Source organism: Rhinopithecus bieti, unplaced genomic scaffold (genome assembly GCF_001698545.2).
Source record: "Rhinopithecus bieti isolate Rb0 unplaced genomic scaffold, ASM169854v2 scaffold_3858, whole genome shotgun sequence".
Taxonomy (NCBI): domain Eukaryota; kingdom Metazoa; phylum Chordata; class Mammalia; order Primates; family Cercopithecidae; genus Rhinopithecus; species Rhinopithecus bieti.
This window is the reverse complement of record NW_016804227.1, coordinates 1,009,529-1,032,813: the sequence shown is the minus strand read 5'-3', so window position 1 is coordinate 1,032,813 and position 23,285 is coordinate 1,009,529. Positions and strand designations below refer to the sequence as shown.

At 40.8% G+C, this 23,285-nt stretch overlaps 1 protein-coding gene across 6 annotated transcripts in view; it reads right to left on the bottom strand.

The window, feature by feature from the left end:
* ST7 (suppression of tumorigenicity 7) overlaps nucleotides 1-23,285 on the bottom strand; it is a 282,529-nt gene that overhangs the window by 17,801 nt on the left and 241,443 nt on the right. For all 6 annotated transcript variants that reach the window (XM_017867342.1, XM_017867344.1, XM_017867343.1 and 3 more), the window contains 3 exons: nucleotides 22,634-22,706; nucleotides 21,093-21,195; nucleotides 2,347-2,497 (listed from right to left, as the gene is read on the bottom strand). In XM_017867342.1, coding sequence (XP_017722831.1) covers nucleotides 2,347-2,497; nucleotides 21,093-21,195; nucleotides 22,634-22,706 — 327 coding nt within the window. The remainder of the gene's footprint in view (nucleotides 1-2,346; nucleotides 2,498-21,092; nucleotides 21,196-22,633; nucleotides 22,707-23,285) is intronic.

Sequence of the window (23,285 nt, the reverse complement as noted above, 5' to 3'; positions counted from 1 at the left end):
TCTGGCCTAACTCAAAATATTATCAGAAAGAGTGAATGATGTAAATGCAAAACCTCTGTAAATTACCCAGTTAAACAAACACTCTTCAAGGTTCGTGGCATTCTCAAGCATTTAGCATATAGTAAGTACTTCCACAGTCCTCTTTTCTAAAATTGAATGTTATGGCTCTCTGTGAAAACTGAATGGCAATGTAAGTGACTTTGGCTGGGATCACAGTTACCCGATTTTCACAAAGACTTCTCCAGTGGTTCCTGCTTATCTGTAAGGATCAACTGCAGAATTTTCCTTTCCTGTAGGTACCTGGCCACACTGTGTTATGTCTGAAAACCCACCCCCTCTTTCTATCCTAATAAAGCATTCTACCAATTTGAGAAAATTAAATCCCCGTACAGCTATCCTGCTTGATTTTGTAGCTCCCTGTTTCACTTCATGTTTCTTTTAATCCCATCATCCTTCCAGTTGATCAGAGCATCTCCCCACTGTTATCTGACCACATGGATAACTAATTTCCAAAGAGAGTTTCCAGTTACTCCCTGTAGGATTTTTATTTTTTCTATGGTGATACCATTTTTCTATGGTGATACCCTGTCTTTATTACCCTTTGCCCCACCGCTTTTTTGGGTCCCTTCTATAGGACAGGTAACTTTCTTTTCTATGAGACCCAATGGATGAGCTTCTATTATTGTTTCCAAGAGACCAATCTACAAATATTTGGCAAGCCAACTTGTCCATTTAATTTATCCACAACTGACACTAGGTAAGGCCTCTCACGTTCAATCCTGTTGGGCTTTTCTGTCTCTTTCTCATGGTTAAATAAACATGTATTGTGTTCCTTTCTGATAGAACACCTTACATACAACAGGAAGCACAAGCCAGAAGGAATCACGACCATGCTCACACACACCCTGAGTGGAGTATGGTGTGTCTTAACCCATTTAAATACAGTTGCTGGTGCCACCCAGGCCACCTGGAGTGTGCTATTACACTTACTGAGGAGGGGCGGAGGCACTGATCAAATCCTCCTTCAAGTTATAAATAGTAATCTATAGAAGCAGAACCACTACTAATTCGTGAAAGAGATATTTTCAAAACTAAACAAAAATTTTCAATCAACTTTGAGTCCCATCTCTAGCTTATTTTTATACCATCCCATTTTGCTCCCCCAACCTCCCTTCCTACACCAACTTGGACTCCTAATGGGTTAGGGAAGGGCAGGAAAAGGGAGGAGCAAATTATCAAAATGAAAATGGAAGCAGCAAAGATAAACAGAGTGAAAGGATTAAAAAGACACTTGTTTGAGGGGTTGATCAGAGTAAGGGTGAGCTAGGAAAAAACTGTCAGAAGACTCTATTGTTTTAGTTTCCCATGGGTGGAAAAAGAAAGCCATGCTTCATAATGTACTTGTTGTGCTAAAATTAATGCTAGCAGAGTGTCAATGCACATGTTGTCCAATAATTCACAGTCTTGGCTTTTTTCCTTAATTTACATTCTCTCAAACAGCCCCGCCACTTACCATTTCTTCACACAGTGTCCTTGCTTGTAATACTGTCCTACTTCTTCAAGGCTTGGTTTCCAATCTCATCTGACTCATAATGTTAACCATGATCACTCCACCCCATAGACCTCTCCCTTCTGAAAAATCAACAGGCAGCTGCCACATGCTGCTGGTTCCTCTTCCCAATTAGATGACATGCTTCTCCAAGGCAGGGAGCATGTCTTACCCACCATGACAGCCTCTTCTCCTTACACGGAATAATAATATCTATGGAGAACAAGCCCACAGATTTATTTATCCCTACATTCATCTACCAAGCATTTATCCATTAATACATGAATGCTACAACTCCTAGCAAACACTAGGGTTCAATGGCCACTGTTCTTGGTTTGAAGCATAACTGCCACACCTTTTTGGGTGGTCAGTCTGACTCCAGTGGAGGATAACTGTGGCTCTTAGCCACCCTCCCAGAAAGGCCATCAAGAAGTGGTCCTCAGTGTCCAGCACGAAGCCTAACCCCATGCTGAAGATTACCAGGATGCTGTGGGGCTGTCCAAGTTTCCAAATAGGTTTTCAGGGTGACAGGGTGCCCCTTTGAAGAACATCTGGGTTCACCCCTTCTATAATATCAACTTACCTTTCTGAGCTGTGGAAACGGCCTCACCATAGGAATATCCACCACCACCGGGGGATGGAAGAACCTAAGTCACTAACTGGCTTAGATGCGCCATCACAGAGCACAAGAGCAGTACATATGTAAATCTTCATCATTCATCATTAACACTCAGTGCAAAAACATTTTAGACCTCTTCATGCTCTTAAAAATGTTTCAAAAAAAGAAAAGTACTTACTGCCTTCCCACGTACAATGCAAAAGATTCAAAGCCCCTTCCACTCTCTTCCAGTGTGCAAGATGAAAGAATGCATATGCTATTGCTTCACTGTCTCCTCTCTTCAGGATATGTTCTGGGGGTAGGATTAAGCTTTTCATTTCTAGTAGGTACTGAAATAAAAAAGCAGGACACAGTTGCGTTAATACATAAATAATTTGGAATTCAGTATTGAAAATAGAGCAGTTGATTTCCCTAAAGCCACCATTTATAATCATTTCATTAAACCTGCAACCTCATTACTACATTTGAAGGCAATTACTAAAACATCCAGCAACACAAAGTTTGCTGACAGATGATTAGCCTTGTACTAGTTTCCTACAGTGAAGATCAGAGGCTTTCAGGCGAAGATACTCTAATCAAAGAAATACATAAGACTCAAACAGCATAAAGGAAAATGTAGATGACACGATAATTTGGTATAATTTTGGAAGCAGAATGAAATCTTATAAAATGGACACATGTAGGTTAAAAAGTTATGTGGCTAAACCAAGTGCAGTAGAAAGATTTGAGATTGAGTAGCACTGTCCACTATTTCTTTCTATACACATGTATCAAGGAGAAGAATCTTGTCCTATGAAAAGAGCCACCCACAGCTGCTCAAGTGCTACAGGGAGGAAGGGTGGCAGCCAGAGCATGGGAAGACCCAAGGGAGGGAAGCGTTATAGACCCCAAACTGTGACACTCTTAGATCCTTTCCCAAAGACTAGGGAGTGGGGGTGGGGGGATGGGGGTCTCAGCATACACCTCTTCATTGCTATCTTCTACAAAGTGGGTAGGAGTATAGGGCAAGAATGGATATACTTCCTGGGGCTGAGAAAAGACTATGTTTCCATTTTATTCTTCTGTTTTACTATAGGATAGACAGGGAGTAATTTTTGAAGGTTATTTTATAATTGCAAATGTTAACCTTTCTTTTCTGGCTGGCATTCTCCCCTCCTGGATTCATCCGTGACAGACACACACACACCCCCACACCCACACCTACACCCACAGCCACACACCCACCCCACCACCACCACCAAAGACAAACATAACAATAGCTCATGCAATCTCCTTTAAAATGGAGACTAAGAGACTACAGAGGGATATGGACAGCAAGAGCAAGTGCTAAAAAAAAGGTGTTCAAAAATTTTACTATCAGAAATAATTGCCTATGTATTTTTCTGTCCGTGGAAGTTTATGAAAGACAGTGAAAGGTAGAAGAGTCCTGGTATACAGAATGGAGACTATGGCACAATTATCAATGTTTCCCTGTCATCTAGTTGAGGATTTGTACCCTTTGGGCATCAACCAGTTGCCCTTAAGCTTCCTCTCCCATTGGCACACTTGGTGTCGAGGTGTATGGCCGGCAGGAGCCAGGAGAACACATGCAGGCGTCTTGGCTCAGCAACTGCAACTTTCCTCACTCTGGGTCTAATATCTGAAGAAACCTCCAAGCTTCTGGCCTCAAAGTAGAAAGAGTAGGGAAGTGAAAGAGAGACACCCAGAGAGCAGCAGGAGGACAGTGATATGGCTGTCACACTTGGGAGGAGGTAGGATAGAAAGCCTCACTCCACAGAAAGACCTGGGACCCATTTCCAGGCTGGCCCATGACAGGTGTTTGTTATTTTGGTGGAACTATTCAAACATGCATTCTAAAAGAACTTTCTGTCCATTTGCCTTTTTGGATTCTATGAACTACTGCTTTCCTCCTAATGTCTTGTTTTAAAACAGTGCAAGACAAAAGTCTTTTTCGAAAAATAAGAATAGAGAATTACCTAGCAATCCAATTTGCACTATGTTTATAATGAGTATCAGCCATAATACAGTTATATTTATATTATGGTGAATTTTATGTTTGGAGTTACCTGGCTATCCTCTTGTGATTTTGTTACCTTAATAGGAACCATTAAAATGTACATTGCTACTGCCAGTGATGGTCTTAAAGGACCCCGAGGCTATGAGTCATGAGAAAAATAAGTAACTTGTGAAGTGTTATGAACTGTATTAATTGTTTCAGAGTAAGTTGGAGAAGGAAGAGCATTTGGTTATCCATAATCATCATCATCAAAAAAACAATGGAGAAGGGAGATTTCTGGCCTAATGAGAGCCCTGGAATAAGATTTTCATCTGATTTTCTAATTATTCATAGTCACCACGTCTATCAAATAGTCAATTTTTAATGAAGGATCATGCTTATAAAATTTGAAACAAATAAAATACGAAAACAACTAACTCATGTGTCCCAGGTATACAGAAATCTCCTTAAAGCCCTTGAAATCAGATGGTGGCTAAAAGTGTGAACTCCCATTCCTTTCATTTCTATGATTAGAAAAGGCTTTTACATTTGATTAAGGATTTATGAAAGAACTCTTCTCTTAGCCTAAAGAACCTTCAGGAATAGGGGCACTTGAGAAGGAGTGGGCCTGGTAGTCACCCACATTTGTGGGTAGAAAATAAACTAGCAAGGCCGGACGCGGTGGCTGACGGCTATAATCCCAACACTTTGGGAGGTCGTGGAGGGTGGATCACGAGGTCAGGAGTTCAAGACCAGCCTCGCCAAGATAGTGAAACTCTGTCTCTACTAAAAATACAAAAATTAGCTGGGTGTGGTGGTGGGTGCCTATAATCCCAGCTGCTCAGGAAGCTAAAGCAGAGAATTGCTTGCACCCAGGAGGCAGAGGATGCAGTGAGCCAAGATTGTGCCACTGCACTCCAGCCTGGGCAACAGAGCAAGACTCCATCTAAAAAAAAAAAAAAGAAAAGAAAAGCTAAGCTAGCAGGAGGCAGGACAAGTCAACTGGCAGGGGAGGGCAGGAGTTCTGAAAATTCCTGACAAAGAGACATTATAGATATGTGTTATCCCTGTTCAATACGATAGTTTCTACCACATGTGGCTATTTATATTTAAATTAATTAAAACCAAACAAAATTAAAAATTCAGTTCCTCCATCTCACTAGCCATATTTCAAGTGCTCAGGTGCTGCATGTGGCTAATAACTACTGTATTGGACAATGCAGGGAATATTTCCATGATCACAGAAAAGTCTTTTGGACAGCATTGAAGGCTGCTGTAGATAATGGTTTTTCATCTTTGGATAACTGGACCAATTTTTAACATGAAAAAATTTCAAACGTACTCATGATAGTAATCATCAGGGTAGTAGCTACTGACTGAAAATATACAATATGACAAAAAGCTACAATAAATGTAATAAGACAAAAATTAATCTAAAAGCATTGTTGGCCACCAGGGCATCGACGTATAAAACATTTGAAAAATAGTAGTACACATGTGTGTGAGACAGATTGGCTTACTCAGCCTGCAGGCTCAATGGGATGCACATGGCCTCAAGGACATCATCCATAGCCCCAAACACAGGCCATGAGGTAATGCTGTTTCTCCTCTAAGCTCTCTCTAATCTTTGTGTATGTGTACTACTCACATGCCACCTTATATTAGTTATCATGTATCTTGTTTCTCTGTTGAATCATAAGACCCCCAAGAGCATGAACCTTGTCATCTGCATCTTAATTTCCCCTCCCGCACCTCCTACAGAGCCTTGCACATGAAGGTAATATTTTTTAAAGCTGAATTAAATTGAAATCTTACTTCCCAAGAAGTCTCTCAAAGTGAACATCCCTGGCCTAATCAGCCTTATGAGGCTAACTAAAGCAACATATTAAGGAAACAACTCTGCCTTCTCATCTTATCTATCTTATGGCAGCAATCGGCTATGACTATAAAAGAGATTTATACTCCTTTATAATTCTAAACAAAATGTTGGCCCTAACTAAATGATGAAGGCTAATAACAACAATGTGTTATGTTTTTGGCCAGGCTTAAAATGGCTGGCAAGATCAGTTCTCAACATGTACAACATTTAAATTAGAAAAGCATGGAACAACATTTCACGTCTTACTTGTCAGGAGAAAAATAAATGGAAGAGGGCAGATCCCTATCCACAAGTATGCAGAAATCAATTAGAATAACTATAGCTTGCAAATCAGAGAACACGCTTTGTCCATATATAATAATGGCTTGGTTTCTATTAGCTCAGCCAGCATTCTGTGCTATCTTGCCCGCCATCCTGCATCTAACTTCCCTCCCAGATAAAATCACACTGATCTTGAAGTGCAGTGCTTCTAAAAATTTCGGAAGCAACTTTTCAAAATCTATTTGTGTCAGCATCCACTGCAGGAGCACCTAAAGTCAGGGCATATGAAGAGAAGCAGAGAGCTATGGTCTTTAGGTGTGAGCAGCGCCTACTCATGGAGGTCTCTGAGACAAGACTGGCTCAGCTGTCAAGGAAACTGCTGAAGAGATATGGCCTATTAGAGGCTACCTTGGGTGGCTGCTAAAGTACTTTTTGCTAAGATCTTAAAATTCTATAATAATTTGAATGAAAATGATCCCATAGTTACCATTCACATAAATGTTAATACCAAAGAATTAACTCATTAACACCTCTTTTTTGGGATTTTCAATATCAACAATAACATAAGTCATATAAAAATCATTAGCAAAAGTATGGGAATAAGCAAAATGTGAAAAAAAAAAAAACAGGTAAATTAACTTATATCACAGTTAATGATGGCTATTAAGTGGCTCCCAAAACCAGGTAATGAAAGAATATGTATTAGCACAGGGAAATGTTCATGATACATTGCTAAATGAAAAAAATCAATGTACCCTAACAATTTACATAGCAGATTATTAATTATTTTGACAATAAAAATGTATAGGTAGGCATTAAAAACCAGTGGAAAGTCACAGATTGAATGTTCATGGTGGTTAAATATTTGATTTTAATGGGAGATTAACTTCTTTTGTACTCTTTCTGTGCTTTCCAAGTTTTCTATAATAAACATTTTGTAAGGGATGGGGTCTCGCTCTGCTATCCAGGCTGAAGTGTAGTGGTGCAATCATAGCTCACTGCAACCTTGAACTCCTGGGCTCAGGCAATCTTCCTGCCTCCGCCTCCCAAGTTACTAAGACTACAGGCACATGCTACCATGCCTGGCTTGCAATAAATATTTTTATTTTTTTCTCTCTATATATGTATGTACATGTATGTATGTATATATGTAATACAAATCTATTTTCTAGACTTGCATCAAAACACACACGCACACACACACACATACACACAAACACATAAACAAAAGATAACTGGAGATAGCAATTTTTTTCATGCCTACAATGCTTTGGTGCAACTGGTTCTGATAAAATGGCCTAACACTAGAAAAGATGTTTTTAAAACATCAATAAAGAGTTCTGCGAATTAAGCTAGTGCTATTTGGGAGAGACACCACACAGTCTGAGTTTCAATGTTGCTTACTCCCTGGAATGAGTAAGACACAAAGCAGGGACAGGACAAAAAACACTGCAAGTAGCCACGGCTCACTCAGATCATGTGGTGATGGAGAATGCGGTACACATCACCAGGATTCCCTGCCTTAATCTCATCTACCATCTGCCACTCTGAATCACTTACTGGAATCCTGGCTCTACTGTTTAGCTATGAGACCCTGGACATGTTATTTAATTTCTTTGAACCCCACTTTGCTCATTTGTAAAACTGGAATAGTAAAAACATACCTTGCTGGCTTTAATTTTTGAAGATTACGTAATATATGTAAAGCATTCATTCATATAGTACTTGGCATATAAGTGTGCATTGAACAGTAGATATTTTTGCCACTAAAAAATATTATATGTTCATATTACTGTAGAAGTAATTTGTGTTTTCCACATATACATGTCCCACAGATAACTGACTTTGTTTTTGGGTAAAATACTTCAGCATTTTTATTGTAGTAGCAGATCAGTTGAAGAGACCTGGCTACCAAGGGTCATTAACCGACCAATACGGAGCCAGGCATAAAGCAAAGCTGAATTGTCAAATTAAACCTGGTGATTTCAGTACCACTCAGGGATCCTCATCACAAGGTACCTTCTTCTTCCTGGTTCACTTATCTATTCATTGGTTACTTTGCTTCATTCAAAAAATATGTGAAGGCCCACAGTATATCCCAAGAATATAGATATGGGAGCACCCACAGGCTATCCAAGGACATAGATATGGAAGGATCCTTTGTGTATTCCAAGGACATAGCTACGGAAGCACCCATCATTTACCTCAAGGGCATGGACATGAATAAGGTCAGGTCCCCACCTTGATGATCCATAGTCTTTGTAGGAGTAGAGGAGGGAGAGAGAGACAGTGGGAGGGAGGAGAGAAAAAGAGAATGTATGGAGAAAGAATAAAATTCAACATGGTGAGTACCTTAGAAAGATGTATAAACTTAGCACTAAGGAAGCAAATGGACAGCATTGTGTCTGAGAAGGCTTCACAGAAAAATGAAAACATCAATCTTACTAATTACATAAGAGTTTATACTGAAAAAATGAGGAGGGTGGATTCCAAACCAGCATTAAAGGGCAAAGTATACCAAAAGCATCAAAGGCTACCAAAAGCAAGCCAAGGCGTCAAAGGGCATGATGTGTTTCTAAACTGGTGGGGCCTGACTACTAACATGATGGTAATTGCCAACACTGATTACGCACTAACACATGTGCCAAGCATTATCTCAGTAACTCCTTAACACTCTCTGCGACGGAGCTAATATTACCATTCCTGTTTCAAAGATGGGAAAACGAAGGCTTTAGGAAGTAACTTGTTCAGAGTTGCACAGTTGCACGTGGCAGAACCTGCATTTGAACTCAGGCCACTCTCCAAAGGAGTGAAGTAGAAAAAGTAGGCTGTAAAAGTCCTTCATGATCTGCTCCAGAGGGTGCCCTGACCTTTAGTAGCTGGTTTTCAAACTTTTAGACACAGAATATAGTTGGCTTCTGAGCAACCTGGGTTTGAACCGCACAGGCCCACTTTTATACAAAATTTTTTTCAACCAAACACGGATTGAAAATACAGTATTCATGGAATGGGAAACCTGCATATATGGAGAGCTGATTTTTTTGCATAACTCAGGTTCTACTGGGTTCTGCAGGGCTGACTCGGGGACTTGAGTATGCGTAGATTTCGGTATATGTGACGGGTCCTGGAACCAATCTCCTGCAGATACTGAGAGATGGCTGTAATTTGTTCAAAGAGAGACAGAGAAAATAAACACTTAGAATCTGTGAAGCTGATGCAAAACAAAGCTGTGGGGAAATCTGAGGGATGGACCCAAGAGAGATCTGGGGAACCCTCCTGGCTCTCCTAGGAGGACAGTTTGGAAATCACTGCCACAGGCAACTGGGAAGTGAGTTGTGCAGTTTGCAATTTTGAGAGAAATGGGTGAGTCATGTGTAGGATCAACAGACAGGGAGGAAATGGAAATTAGCAAAGTCTTAAAAAGCTCCTGTTAGAGTCCAGGTGATGGGGACAAAATTGGGGGATGAAGGAGGAGCTTTTCCAGGACTTGGCGCCTGACTAAATGTGAGAGTCAGGGGAAGAACCAAAAGTGACAAATTTTTAGTGTAAGAAACTAGAATAATGTGAGTTCCTTAGCTAGGGTAAAGACACCAGAAGAGGAAGAGGCTTAGCAGGGGAAGGTAACAAAAACAGCTTGAAGAACCTGTATAACATCGCTGGAAAAATGGCCTGAAGGCAGCTTGGTCTGCAGGTCTGGAGCTTAGGAGAGAAGCTGGAGACACAAATGTGGGCATTCTGGGCCAGAGGTGGAAGCTGCGCAGTAGGAGCAGCGGAGATCTCTCAAGACAGCTTCGAGCAATCAGGGAGAGGGCAGTGAACAGAACTCCCTGGAAAACATGAGTGCATGGCAGCACAGAAAAGGAGGAGGAGGAGAGTGCTGACATACAGGAGTGGCACAGAGAGTAGGTGTCATGGGGTCAAGATGGCCTCAAGCCATAAGAAGCAGGCTGGCCGGGGGCAGTGGCTCACACCTGTAATCCCAGTACTCTGGGAGGCCAAGGCAGGCAAATCTCTTCAGCCCAGGAGTTCAAGACCAGCCTGGGAAACATGGCAAAACTGAGGTGGAGGCTGAGGTGGGAGGATTGCCATGATAGCACCACTGCATTCAAGCCTGGGTGACAGAGCAAGACCCTGTCTCATAAAAAATAAAAAAACAAATAAATAAATAAATAAATAAATAAAGACATAAAAAGCAGTCGGTCAGTGGGACCAAATGCCGAGGAGAGATGAAATAGGATGAGATTTGAGAAGAGGTCAATAGTTCTGGTGGCCTAGGTGGCAGCGAGCTTAATAAGAGTGACCTCAGTAGAGGTGATGAGCCTGGTGGGGGTGGCCTGTATGGGGATAGTCTTGGAGAAAGCAGCTGCAGTGCTTTCTGTTAAAGAAAGAGACATATAAACTTCCTATTCCTGAGAAATGTGGCTAAAAACTGGTTTCTGTTCATTTTCCTCTGGGTCATATTTCCACAATACGTTCTCCTTACTCTAATCCAAAAAAGCCTTGGAACAAAATATGACTCAATTCAAAGAAACTTATATTGAAATAATATTTCTAAAATGTCCTGTTGATATACAATATCATAGATAGTCTGCCAGGGTATTCTGAATTTCTGCTTCCACGCTTCAAGCATTTTAAAATACTAAAACCCACTACACATTTTGTTTCCTAAATTGGATTAAAAAGCAATTTTATACTCTGTCAATCAGCTTTACCAAGATATAAAGGGAGGATTGCTTTAGTGTTTGCATAAAATAGAATTTCCATCACTATAACAATGTCCTGTAGGTACTCCATTAGCATATACAATTACCACGATGTGTTCTTCCACAAGCCTCTTGAAATCCCCATGAAACTAGTTTCTAGATTAACATTAGATGAGCTTTTTTTAAAAAAAAAAAAAAAAAAAAAAGTACATTTTTAATGGGAATGCATTTCTGTCATAACATTCTTCATTCTTTCCTCTCTGTTTTCTCATGACTTCCCACACTCCTAGACTTAAAATTTGAAAGCTAAATATGTATTAGGCTAGGTCCTCACCTCCATAGTGTGTCAACCCCAGTCTGCCCCGCTGCTGAGATGAGTGCTGGGAGTGTGGCACCCTTCTCCCCTCGGTACCCTCTGGGACTGCCTGTTGTGCCCTCCGCTACCTCTTGGGCGGGCACAGTGAGGACAGCAGATGGTTTACTGGTTCTGGGATTTGGGGCAAGATTAAGATGAAAGCTATCCCCCGTTGGTGCTGGCAAGTTTTCTTGATTTTTTTCCCCTCAGCAGCTCTGTCTACAGCACTCGGACATGCTAAGGAACTGGTATTGGCTCCGCAGCCCCCTCCCTGCTGCTCAGAGGAGGATGTGAGGCCTCCTCCTCTATGGGTGGGACCTCAAAAGCTTAGGATTTTCTGGTGGTGATGGGTCACAGCCATGTGTTATCTTCTGAACTGAATGCAGAGGGGCCTTGGAGTTGCTGGGCTACCAGACTTCTCATCCCAGTTTCAAGCAGAGCATCTACTTGCTTATTTATTAAGGTTTCATGTAAGACTGAATTAGGAGAGGAAAAATGTTTACTGCTTTAAAAAAGTTAAAAATTGTTTGTTAAGTTAAAATTGTTTGTTTTGTAGAAGTAAACACAAGCTGGCCAGTGGAGGCCTGTGTGCGGTAGTGAAGACCCGTGACTTGGGAAGCCCTCCTTGGTGATATTGACCAGGTCAGCCTTTCCTATCACCCAAGGCTCAATTCTGGGGACTACCGCATTCAAGGTTTTCAGAGTTGAGAGGGAGGTTTGGGCATTCTGTATATAGCCAGGCCACTCCCCTACCACTGCACACTTCGAGAATGTTTCTAACAGCAAAGCACAGGATCTGGCTTCCAGAAGTTACAGAGTTCCTGGGTTATCTGCCCCAACTCTTGACTGTGAGCTGGCTGCCTCACTCTGGTGGGCCCAGCAGCACCCTGCCTGCCTCACAGGAGCACGGGCCAGTCTGTCTTCTCAATGACTGAGCACTTCTTGTGAGAGCACGCATCACGTTCTGACCAGTGTCCCAGTGGCTGGCACATAATTAGTGCTCAATAAGTGCTAGCTGAATGCGCTGCTGGGAGGGAAAAGAGGACTCTGCTTTGGAATTGTATACCTTTGGAGACTAGAGAAGCTGGTGGACAGCAGCAGGAAGGTTAGCTCCTCCAGGATGAAGTAAAGTTGCAGCGATGTCTCCTGTTTATTCTATTAGAGCAGAGTGATCCTGCTTAAGTAAAAGTAGTTCAAATATGTTGTGGTTGACAGGAGAGTTAGCAAGGTGTGTGGCTTCCAGCTGAGGGAGGAAATGGAAGAATTCTTCTTCTGAGGGCATGAGAGCCTTGCCAACTCTGATAATGAGAATAGGCACCAAAACAGAGGGTGCAGGGGCAGGGAGGAAGGAGATATAAGCCACCCAGGCTGGGAGATGCCAAACCGCTTAGGCCTGGTCTGAAAAAAGTACCTGGTGATGTTCAAGTGGGTCCCTACCTCCTCTATGACTACGGGCACCTGGGACCCCTGACCACACAGCTCACACTAAGGGAGATTTCCCTGCCACCTCTCTCTCTTCCACTCACACCTCTCTCCTTGTCCTGGTGGTAGGCAGTGGAAATGATTCCAACAGCCCAACTCCAATTGGTAGAAGTACCCCTGGGAATGAAACAAACAGCTGCTTGCTTTTTATAGGCTGAAGAAGAAAAGCTTTGGAAAGAGTGAAAACTTAATAGAACCTGGAAACATTTTGCTGGGGGAGCCAATGATGATGGGTTCGGTGTATGTATGTGTATATTAGGGACTGTTAATGTAGCCCTACGATCTTGATTACTCAGACAGGGAAATATGAGTTATATAATCGAAAGGCGGGTGGCTTCAGTCTCCATAATAGAGGGGACACCTGCCTCTGTAATCAAAGTAGAAGACACAGTGATGTTTTATGACGCAACCTCATGCATGCCTAGGACAGGCTTTCAAGTCTGTTCTACCTGAGGAGGCAGGTGCAACAGGGAGAGGAAGGGGCCTGCGTATGGGCAAGTTTCATACCAGACATGAAGTGTTGTGTTGGGGTAGAGGACCTGATGGGAGTGGGTTGGCAGAGAGCAAGGATGGTACCAGGCTCAGAACAAGAATATAAGACACAGGTTGGAAATGGGTAACACTTAATCAGCCACAAGCAAAGAACTTACCAAGCAGCTATAAGCTGCAGAATCCCTGAAGACAATAGCTGCAGCCAGAACATGCTAGAGCCTCCCCTCAAATCTGGATGCCTAAAGGGACCCTGAGGGTCCTCAAGGCCAAGGCATTGAGGTGCCACTGTTATACTCTCTGGTTGTCCTTCTTCAGGCTAGGGTGGCCCAAGAAGCACCTGTTAATGCATGTTTCTAGGCAGCCTCTATTTCCACCTAGCCTGCAAGCACAGAAATAGAACGGGAGGTAAAAAGGAAGAGATAATGAAGGGGCCAACATGTATTCAGCAGGTACTGAATGAATTACATGACGTAATTTCATTTACCTGTCATCAGTCCTGTGAAGCCATTACTTTTATCCTCATTTTATCAAAACAAGAATGGGCAGGAAACTAATTAATTCCCTCCTCCCATACTTTATTCCAGTCCTGTGGACAACAAGTAATGGGAGTAACTGTTCTGAACACTTTTGCGCTTTTCTCTTTTCTAGAGACAAAGTCTCTTTCTGTCACCCAGGCTGTGGTGCAATAGCACAATCATGGCTCACTGCAGTCTTGACCTGTTGGCTCAGCCTCGCAAATAGGATTACAGGTATGTGCCACCACACCCAGCTAATTTTTTTGTTTGTTTGTGGAGATGAGGTCTCACTATATTGTCCAGGCTGGTCTCAAACTCCTAGACTCAAGCGATCCTCCTGCCTCAGCCTCCCAAAGTGCTAGAATTACAGGCATGATGAACCCTTTCAATGATACTTCACAGCTCTCCTTGTCTGCCTTGCTCTGTTGTTATAATATGTTTTGCCTGACAATTCAGAAAGGAATAAATACAAATGGCTAACAATGTTCAACCAAGCTAGTAGTGGCAAAGAAATGCAGACTTAAAGAACAAAATTCCATTTGTACTTAATAGGTTCATAAATATTTATTGCTCCCCTTCTTTCCTTTTTAAACAAACTGCTCGACGACAGTGAGGGTAAGATAAAATGGTGAAGAAGGAGTTGTCTGTTGATTTAAACTGCTATAATCTTTTTTGGCAAGTAGTTTGGCAATATCAAGAGCCTTAAGTGCTTCCACACATGACTTAGTAATTCCCATACTTCAAATCTACCCTCAAGAAATAATCCTGACTAAAAAAATCTTCTTGCCCAATGAGGTTCATTACAGAAGCTGACCGATCATGTCAACTTGATATCTACCATGGAGGACTCAAGAAGTAGATTAGGCTGTGTGTACAGTCCCTCACACCCATAATCCCAGCACTTTGGGAGGACGAGGTAGAAGGACTGCTTGAGGAACAACTTGGGCAACAGAGACCTTGTCTCTATTAAAAATTTTTAAAAGCTGGCTGAGTGTAGGGGCACATACCTATAGTCCCAGCTACTCTAGAGGCTGAGGCTGGAGGATCCCTTGAGCCCTGGAATTTGAGGTTATAATGAGCTATGATTGTGCCACTACACTCCAGCCTGGGTGACAGAGTACAACCCTGCCTTGGGTCAGGGGTCTGGGAGAGGGAAGAAGTAGATAATTCTCTTCTACAAAATGTAACAGAATGAAATTGAATTCTTATCTTACACCACACAAAAAATCAACTCAAAATGCATTAAAAGTTTAAATGTAAAACCGGAAACTATAAAACTTCTAGAAGAAAGTAAAGGAGGGGAATAACTTCATGATATTAGTTTTAGCAATGATTTCTTAGATATGACACCAAAAGCACAAGCAACAAAAGCTAAAATACGCAAGTGGGACTATGTCAAAGTGAAATGCTTCTGTGTAGCAAAGAAAACAATCAATAGAGTGAAAAGGTAACCTGTGGAATAGAGAAAATATCTGCAAACCATATATCTAATAAGGGGTTAATATTGAAAACATATAAGCAACTCCTACAACTCAATATGAAAAAAAAAAAAAAAAAGCCCAACAATCTGATTTAAAACTTGGCAAAAGACTCATATAGACATTTCTCCAAGAAGATATATGAATGACCAACTGGTATATGAAAAGATGCTCAACATCACTAACAAGCAGAGAAATGAAAATCAAAACCACAAAAAAATTTTTACCTGATGTGTTAGGATGGCCACTCTCAAGAAAATAACAAGTGTTGGCAAGTTTGTGGAAAAACTGGAACCCTTGTGCACTGCTGGTGGGAATGTAAAATGGTGCAGCCACTAAGGAAAACAGTTTGGAAGTTTCTCAAAAAATCAAAAATAGAATCACCACTATATGATCCAGTCATTCCCCCTTCTGGGTATTCATTCAAAAGAAGTGAAAGCAGGATCTTGAGGAGATATTTGCACTGCTATTTTCATTGCAGCATTATTCACAACAGCCAAGGTTATTAGGAAATAACCTAAATGTCCATGGACAGATGTGTGGATAAAGACAATGTGGCATACACATACAGTGGAATAATTTTCGGTCTTTAAAAAGAAGAAAATTCTGTCATATGGTGGATATAACATAGATGAAGCTTGAGGACATTATGCTAAGTAAAATAAGTCAGTCACAGAAAGACAAATACATGATTCCACTGATACAATGTATCTAAAGTAGTCAAATTCATAGAAGCAGAGAGTATAATGGTGCTTTCCAGGGGCTGTGGGGAGGGGAAAATGAGGAGTTGCTGTTCAATAAGAACAGAGTTTCAATCGTGCAAGATGAAAAAGTTCTAGAGATTACTGTACAGTGATGTGCATACAGTTAATGATATGGTTTGGCTGTGTTCCCACCCAAATCTCTTCTTTAATTTTACTTCCCATAATCCCCATGTGTAGTGGGAGAGACCTGGTGGGAGGTAACAGTTATCTCCATGCTGTTCTCATGATAGTCAGTGAGTTTTCATGAGATCTGACTGTTTTATAAGGGGCTTTTCCCCTTTTGCTCATTCTGCTTTCTGCCATCATGTGAAAAGGACATGTTTACTTCCCCTTCCACTATGAATGTAAGTTTCCTGAGGCCTCCCTAGCCATGCTGAACTGTGAGTCAATTAAACTTCTTTCCTCTATAAATCACCTAGTCTTGAGTGTGCCTTTATTTGCAGCATGAGAATGGACTAATACAGTTAACAAGATTGTACTGTACACCTAAAAATTTGGTAAGAGGGTAGATCTCATGTTACACGTTTTTTACCTCACACCCATAAAAAAGAAGTATCCAAAATAGAAGTATCCAGTTATAGAAACTGTCTTAAAAGAGTCTGAAGGCACATAGATAAAATACTAGAACTGCAAGTTGGAGGATAACCTTTTTAAGGTTAAAGAACTCTGGAAATCTGATAATCCTCCCTCAGAAACAAATACAACCCCAATACCCAAACATAAAGTCCATGTTAAGAGCCCTATGCTAATTTTTTAAAATAGTGAAGTAAAAGTATTTAAAATACATAGGAAAAAAGGCTACAAATAGTCTTAAATATGAGTAGATTATTTTTTATAATACCACTATAGAGCAAAAGACATATCTAATACTGCCGGTAACAAACAAATAATTTAGCCCACCTTTCGGAAACTTGTCAGAAAATGGAAGTTTATCTTTGGTACCCTGAAGGAGTTAACGTAACATCCTCCAAAACAAAAATGTGTCTCCACGCAGTGCAAGGCTTGTAGTGTAGCTACAGCATACTGAGAGCACATAAGCTCTGGTTAACCCAGGTCTGTGTAGTTGATGGGTCACTGATAGAAATGTCTCCCTCACCCCGACCCCAATGTAAATCTCAAGACTACTGAGGAAGAGCAGGGTAAGCATGGAGCATATCTGCAGAAAGAAGGCCCCAAATCCAATAAACTATAACAATACAAAGATGAAGGTATAGAACCGTGATGAGGGAGGGCAGTCCTTTGATTGTCCAGCATTACATGAATGGAATTTTCTTTACATGCAAAGTGATTTTAATCCCATTAAATGGAAAACATCCTCTAATGGATTCGAGATTTCTTTGTCTTCTTGAGTTTTGTTCTTAGTTGTTGAAAATCGCCAGCATCATTAATATCCCCAGTTTTCCTCAACAAAAGGTAAACAGCAAGTACATAGTCAATGCATCACACTGAGAGACCACGGAGGAGAGAGACTACTTCTGATGAAGAAGAACAAGCTTCCTGGTGACTCTTAATGGTGGTGGTGAAGGGCAACAGGGTTTCCTCAGCGGAAGTGAAAAAGGGAAAGGAAAGAGAATGTGTCTGGAATGATGAACAAATAGTTACGAGGTGGAAAAAAGGAAAAACAAGTTGGGTCAGATTATGAAGGGTACTGAAGAATTGCACAAGGAGTTTATGCCTTTTCCTATGGGAGCTGGCGGCACAGCTACAGTTTCTCAGGAGGGAGTGACAGTTCTGTTGGTAATGATGAGCCTGTGTGTTTGCTTCCTCTTTACTAGTTTGCTGCAATCTAATACTTCAGAAATTCTAGTGTTTCACATCCAACTGACCACTGAAGGGGCTCTCCTTCAGAACAGAGATAAAGAGTTTCTTAGTGTTCTTATTTATTCCCCAGTCCTGTGATGTGGTAAGGAGCAACACTCCCTCCCTACTCCTCATGTCTGCAGGCAAAGAGAGTTCCTAAGAGTAGCCCTCCGAAGGTAAATGACTGGTATTTATCACTGGATGGTGAAATATTACCTATGTATCTTTGCTTAATGGGATACCAGATGAAGCAAAGCTGGAAATATATGGAAGGCAGTTCTCAGTTACTATATTTGGTATTTTTTTCCTCCCTTAGAGAAGATGATAATCATACAATACAGCATGCAGATACTGAAAATTCCAGTGGTGGGCCACTGACAACTTCCTGTGGTAGAGAAAAAGAAGCCATGGAAGTCATATCATTTAAGATATCTTGAAGAAACCTGAATTGTCCTTAAGGGACTGAATGCCTTGAGAAGCAGTGTGCCCACCAGCATTTGAAGGGTCCAAGCCTAGGCTGGTCTGTTCCCTGGTGAGATGTGGGAAGCAGTAGAGGGCAACATTTACGAGTAGATAACCCAGAATTGGTTCAGGCTCTGCCATTTATTTGCTAAATGACCATGAGCAGATTATTTAACCTCTCCAAATCTTCGGTGCCTTCATCTATGTAATAGGGATAATAATATAACACACCTCACAGAATCATTATGAAAAATAAGTGAAAGGGCTTATGTACTTCAGTTAGCACTGTGCTTGGCACATAACATTAAAAAAATAATAAAAATGATTATCACAGTATCATTATAAGGAGAGAGTCAAGGTTAGGATGGGAAGGTGACCTAGATGATCTTTAAGGCCCCTTCTTATGCGAAGAGTCCAAGAGTTTATAACCTTCACCGATGTCTCATTAGAACTAAGGCTATTATTCTCTGCCTCCAAGGCACCAAATGTGTGTGTGTGTGTGTGTGTATTTGCTAAAGTAAGATGTTTAGAGCATGCTGCATACTATATATTAGAAATTTGTGGCTAATTCTTGACAGATGTGGCCAGTGAATCCCAGGACCTGTCCCACATGGAAATTCTGATAGACGAAGAGGATCTGGAAACACATCTCCCCCTCAGCACAATCATCAACAAAGCAAAGTGCTGGAGAGTCAGTTTACCTAGGTAGTTTACCCTACCTTCTCTCAGTTTCATGATTAGAAATTAGAGTGCAATCAAATATTTGAAATGTTTCCACTTTTAGAATAATTCTATTTTGCAAGTGGAATCCCAGTTAACTGTGTCAAATTCTTCCATGGCAGCCTTAAAGCGTTTCTTAGGGCTTTTAATATTCTTCGAGAGGCTCAATTAACCATTTCGGACCAGTTTTATAGCACTAAATGACTACTTCCATCAAAATATCTAACCAACAAGTACTGTACTGATTTTCTGTCTTGTGCCCCAGGATTGCAAGGCTGTAGTTAGGATCACAGTAAAAGATCTGGTTCCTAGATATGAGAAGCCCCCAATCATTATCAAAATTCTTAATAACTATCAATAATTATCAAAATTTTGATATTAAACTTATCAAAATCGTAATAATTTGCAAATAAATGGTGCTCAAGTATTTTCAAAAAACTTCAAATATATAATCTCACTTGATCTTTACCACAGAAGACAGGCAGGGCTTCTATCCTATCTTCATTTAAAGATGAGGGACAACTTTGAGCTGAGAAATGCTAAGCCCAATGCCCAGTGGCTGATGAATGACAGAACCAGAAGTGGAACACAAGTTCTTGCCTCAGAATCCAGAACTTATTGCTCAATGCTACTTCTAAAAGAGCCTTATTTGTGCTTACTGAATAGCTCTGTAGAGAATGGCATTCAATGAGTATTAATAGATGACCTCAGTTTACTGTAATTCAGGATAATATTTTCACGATTAGTTTTAAATTTTAGTCAAAGTGGAATAAATATTTTAGTTTAGGTGAAAATATTATATAAGGATATATAGATATAGCACCATATGGACAATACATAAATCTACAAATACTATGTTGGTCATTACCCATTAGGCCTAATGAATAAATATATCCTTATGCAAATGTGGCATAGTGAACCACTCTTCAATTTCCTGCTAAGTGAAAACAATGACCCAGACTTGACTAAAATCCCAGGAATTATATTAGATCACTTATCTCTATCACTCTGGATATCAACAAAATAAAGTAGTTAACTCCATAAATCATCTCTCTCTCTCTCTCACTCATACCTCCCACCCTTTTGCTATAGTGCTACAACACAAGTCAAACAGCCTTCCTTTGTCATTTTTCACCAGTAAGTCTTCATCAGACATTTTGCCAAGGAAGATATGGCTTGTCATACCTGCGGTGAACCACACGAAGTTTCTTAGAGGTCAAAATGTACTTAATAGCGGGACTGAAAGTGGCTCTCAGCTACTTTTTTTTTCCTCCCTCAGAGAAAATGATAATTATGTAATACAGCATGTAGATACTAAAAGAGCAGGGAGTTAAATATAGGTAAATAATAAATACACATTCATCTCCTGAATAAAAGATTACAGAAATATCCTCTGCTCTGATTTGATTCCCTTAAAATCAATTTCAGAAAAAAAATTGGAAATATTGGGTATTTATAAATTGGTCAACCATGTGGTTAGTAACTAAAACAAATATTTTCTACTACATATACTTATTAAGACGGTACAAAGCAAAATACTTTTTCATATTTTGAAGTTTTCTGTATTATTTTCTTGCCCATACTGATTACTACCATTTATTTATAGAGACATGGAATGCCACATTAGTATTTTTGTTTTTTTTTTTACCAGTTTTATTCACAACAACATTTATTTCCTGAGTTTGGTCTATGTGAGACCATAACTGGCGTGAAATTCCTATCAAATGCGTCAACACTCCCGGGATATCTACTTTTTGCCAATTTCAGGCTTCCTGGCCTGCCTCAGCGAGGTCTATCGATTTACCCTTATTAAGTGAAGTCTGGAAATCTGCCCCAAAGCCTCTTGAGTGTAGCTTTTGCTTAAAATGAGGCTAATGCCCATACACTATACAGGGCCTCAACATTTGTTGGTTGCAATTCATTTTTTATAACCGGTGTACTCCAGATACAACACCGTGGTCAGTGAATGCTTTCTCTGCTATCATAATGAGTTCCTGTGGGGATTCCACAGACTCACTTTTGGCACATGAGGATTGAATTCCACAGCTCTATGAATGGCTTCTACTGCATTCATCTCTGCTGTGCTCAGCCCCCGCCGAGATGCAGCCTCAGGAGAGAATCTGAAAAGCAGAAAGACAAAAACCATCCAGTTGGGACCACTGCTTGGGCATCAACCCGAAAGCATCTACACATCAAGGGCCCATAAAACCACAACGAGCCAATGACATGAGCTCTCCAAACTTCTACTGCATGGAACCTCTGAGTGACCCTGAGGACCGAGGCCAGAAAAAACCCCAGCAGAAGCAGAAAGCGTGCTTGCATCTAATCATGGCAGGAGTTAAATTCGGCTGTCAAGTCTCTGTCTAAATAGCTAATCTAAGTCTTCTACGAGGTACCTGCTCAGGTCAGGGGAAGAGGTAGGACTGACAAGGGCAGACAGTGTAGGAAAAAGAGAAAACTAGGTTACAGAAGAGTGCACTTGGTTAAAAACAGAGCTGGGAAGGATTTGAAAGGAGGCCTCCCACCCAATGTCAGTGCTGCGATGGAGGTTAAATCATTGCAGCTTCAGCAGCAGGCGAGCCTGCTTGGGGCCATTCCGGCAGGGGGCGTGTGCATGCCCAAACTGCGGGCGAGACACCTGCCCGAGTGAATGAAAAAAACCAGACCATGCAATCTCTTTCTCACCTCACACCCAGGGCTAACTCCAGAGCTGTGCTTGGCAGGCAGACACCACAGGGGAAGCTGTGACAACCCTGGCCCTGCCCTCCCAAGCTGGAGTCGCTGTGTAGGGAGAAAAGATGTTGCAGTAGGTACTGGCGATCTACAGGATAAAAAAGAATGAAAGAAAATTACTTTGGTCTTGAAGTGTACACACACTTAACAGCAAACCTGTCTGATACAGCAGAGGCTGGTTTCCTATTCTCTGCTTTTGATGCTACAGAGGGATTATATCGGGGAAGTGTAAGAGTTTATGGACTCAAAACCAGTTAAGCCATCTAGGCTCTTTCACCTGACAGGCATCCTTGGATGCTTATGAAAAGTCCATATGCCATAGTCACCTGCCTGAACAAAATAGGCAAACGTCCCATTGAGATGACAACTCAAAGTTAACAGACCAGTGGGGGCTAATTTGGAGTTGATGAGGCAAAGAATGAGAGATGACCATCCCGTCTGGCACATTCCACATGTGTATGACACTGCCCAGTTATGGACTGCTGAAGGGAGAGGAATGTGCAAAAAACGAATAGAAGGATGGCATTCTGTGTAAGTCCCAAGCAGGTGTTTTGGTATCTACTGTCTCACACCAAAAAAGTCATCTCAGAAGCATGGAATTTCAAATAAATCCTGCTTTAGGATACCTTTACACACCCTTACATTACCTGAAGATATACATTCCCTCCTTCTAATAGTGAAAGAAAAGAACAGCAGGTTTTGGAAAATGCATGCTTATAAGCAGGGGTCTCATAGACTAAGAGAAACTTCCAGAGAAAGCCCTCAGAGGCAACACATCTCAATTCCGGTCAGGCATTAGTACCGCGCAAGCTATTATTCACTTACTTGTCAGAGACAGCTCTTGCTTTGAGCAAAGCAGCTGTGTAGCATATTGTTGCTGACTTTGGTAAGCTTATATCTGTTGGAGAAAAAGAAAGTAGGAACACATAAGTTTGTAGGTAACAAAGAGCAATAATTTTCAATACACTAGCATTTTAATCACATTTAAGTGTAATAAAGCATAAATGAAGAATATTTCAATACATACGTTACACAAGAATTTCAGCTATTCCTTACTGTATCAACACAGTATGTGAAACTAAGGGTAGGTTGTATTTTTGTGAATAATTCATGTCCACCAGGCTGACTCTTAAGCAATCACCTTCTATTTTAAAATATGAATTTTTGTAAGGTTGAGTTGAAGCAGATTATAGCTATAAATATATCAATTTAGATATCACATGAATATCCTTGATGTGAAAGACATGAAAGTGTCTTTGTCACTTATCAAAATTTCTCGACAGGTGTATGAAATACTAATTGAAAAAAAAATCTAGATTAAAAAAAGACATAGCCAAATGAATGATTCTTTAGTGGTCAGATTTAAACTACCTTTCTTGTGCATTAAATTTCAAGTTTACATTCAATTTTAATAGTGCTCGTTAAAATGTAAAAGTCAAAGTCAAGGAGATATACATATATATATATATCTAATATA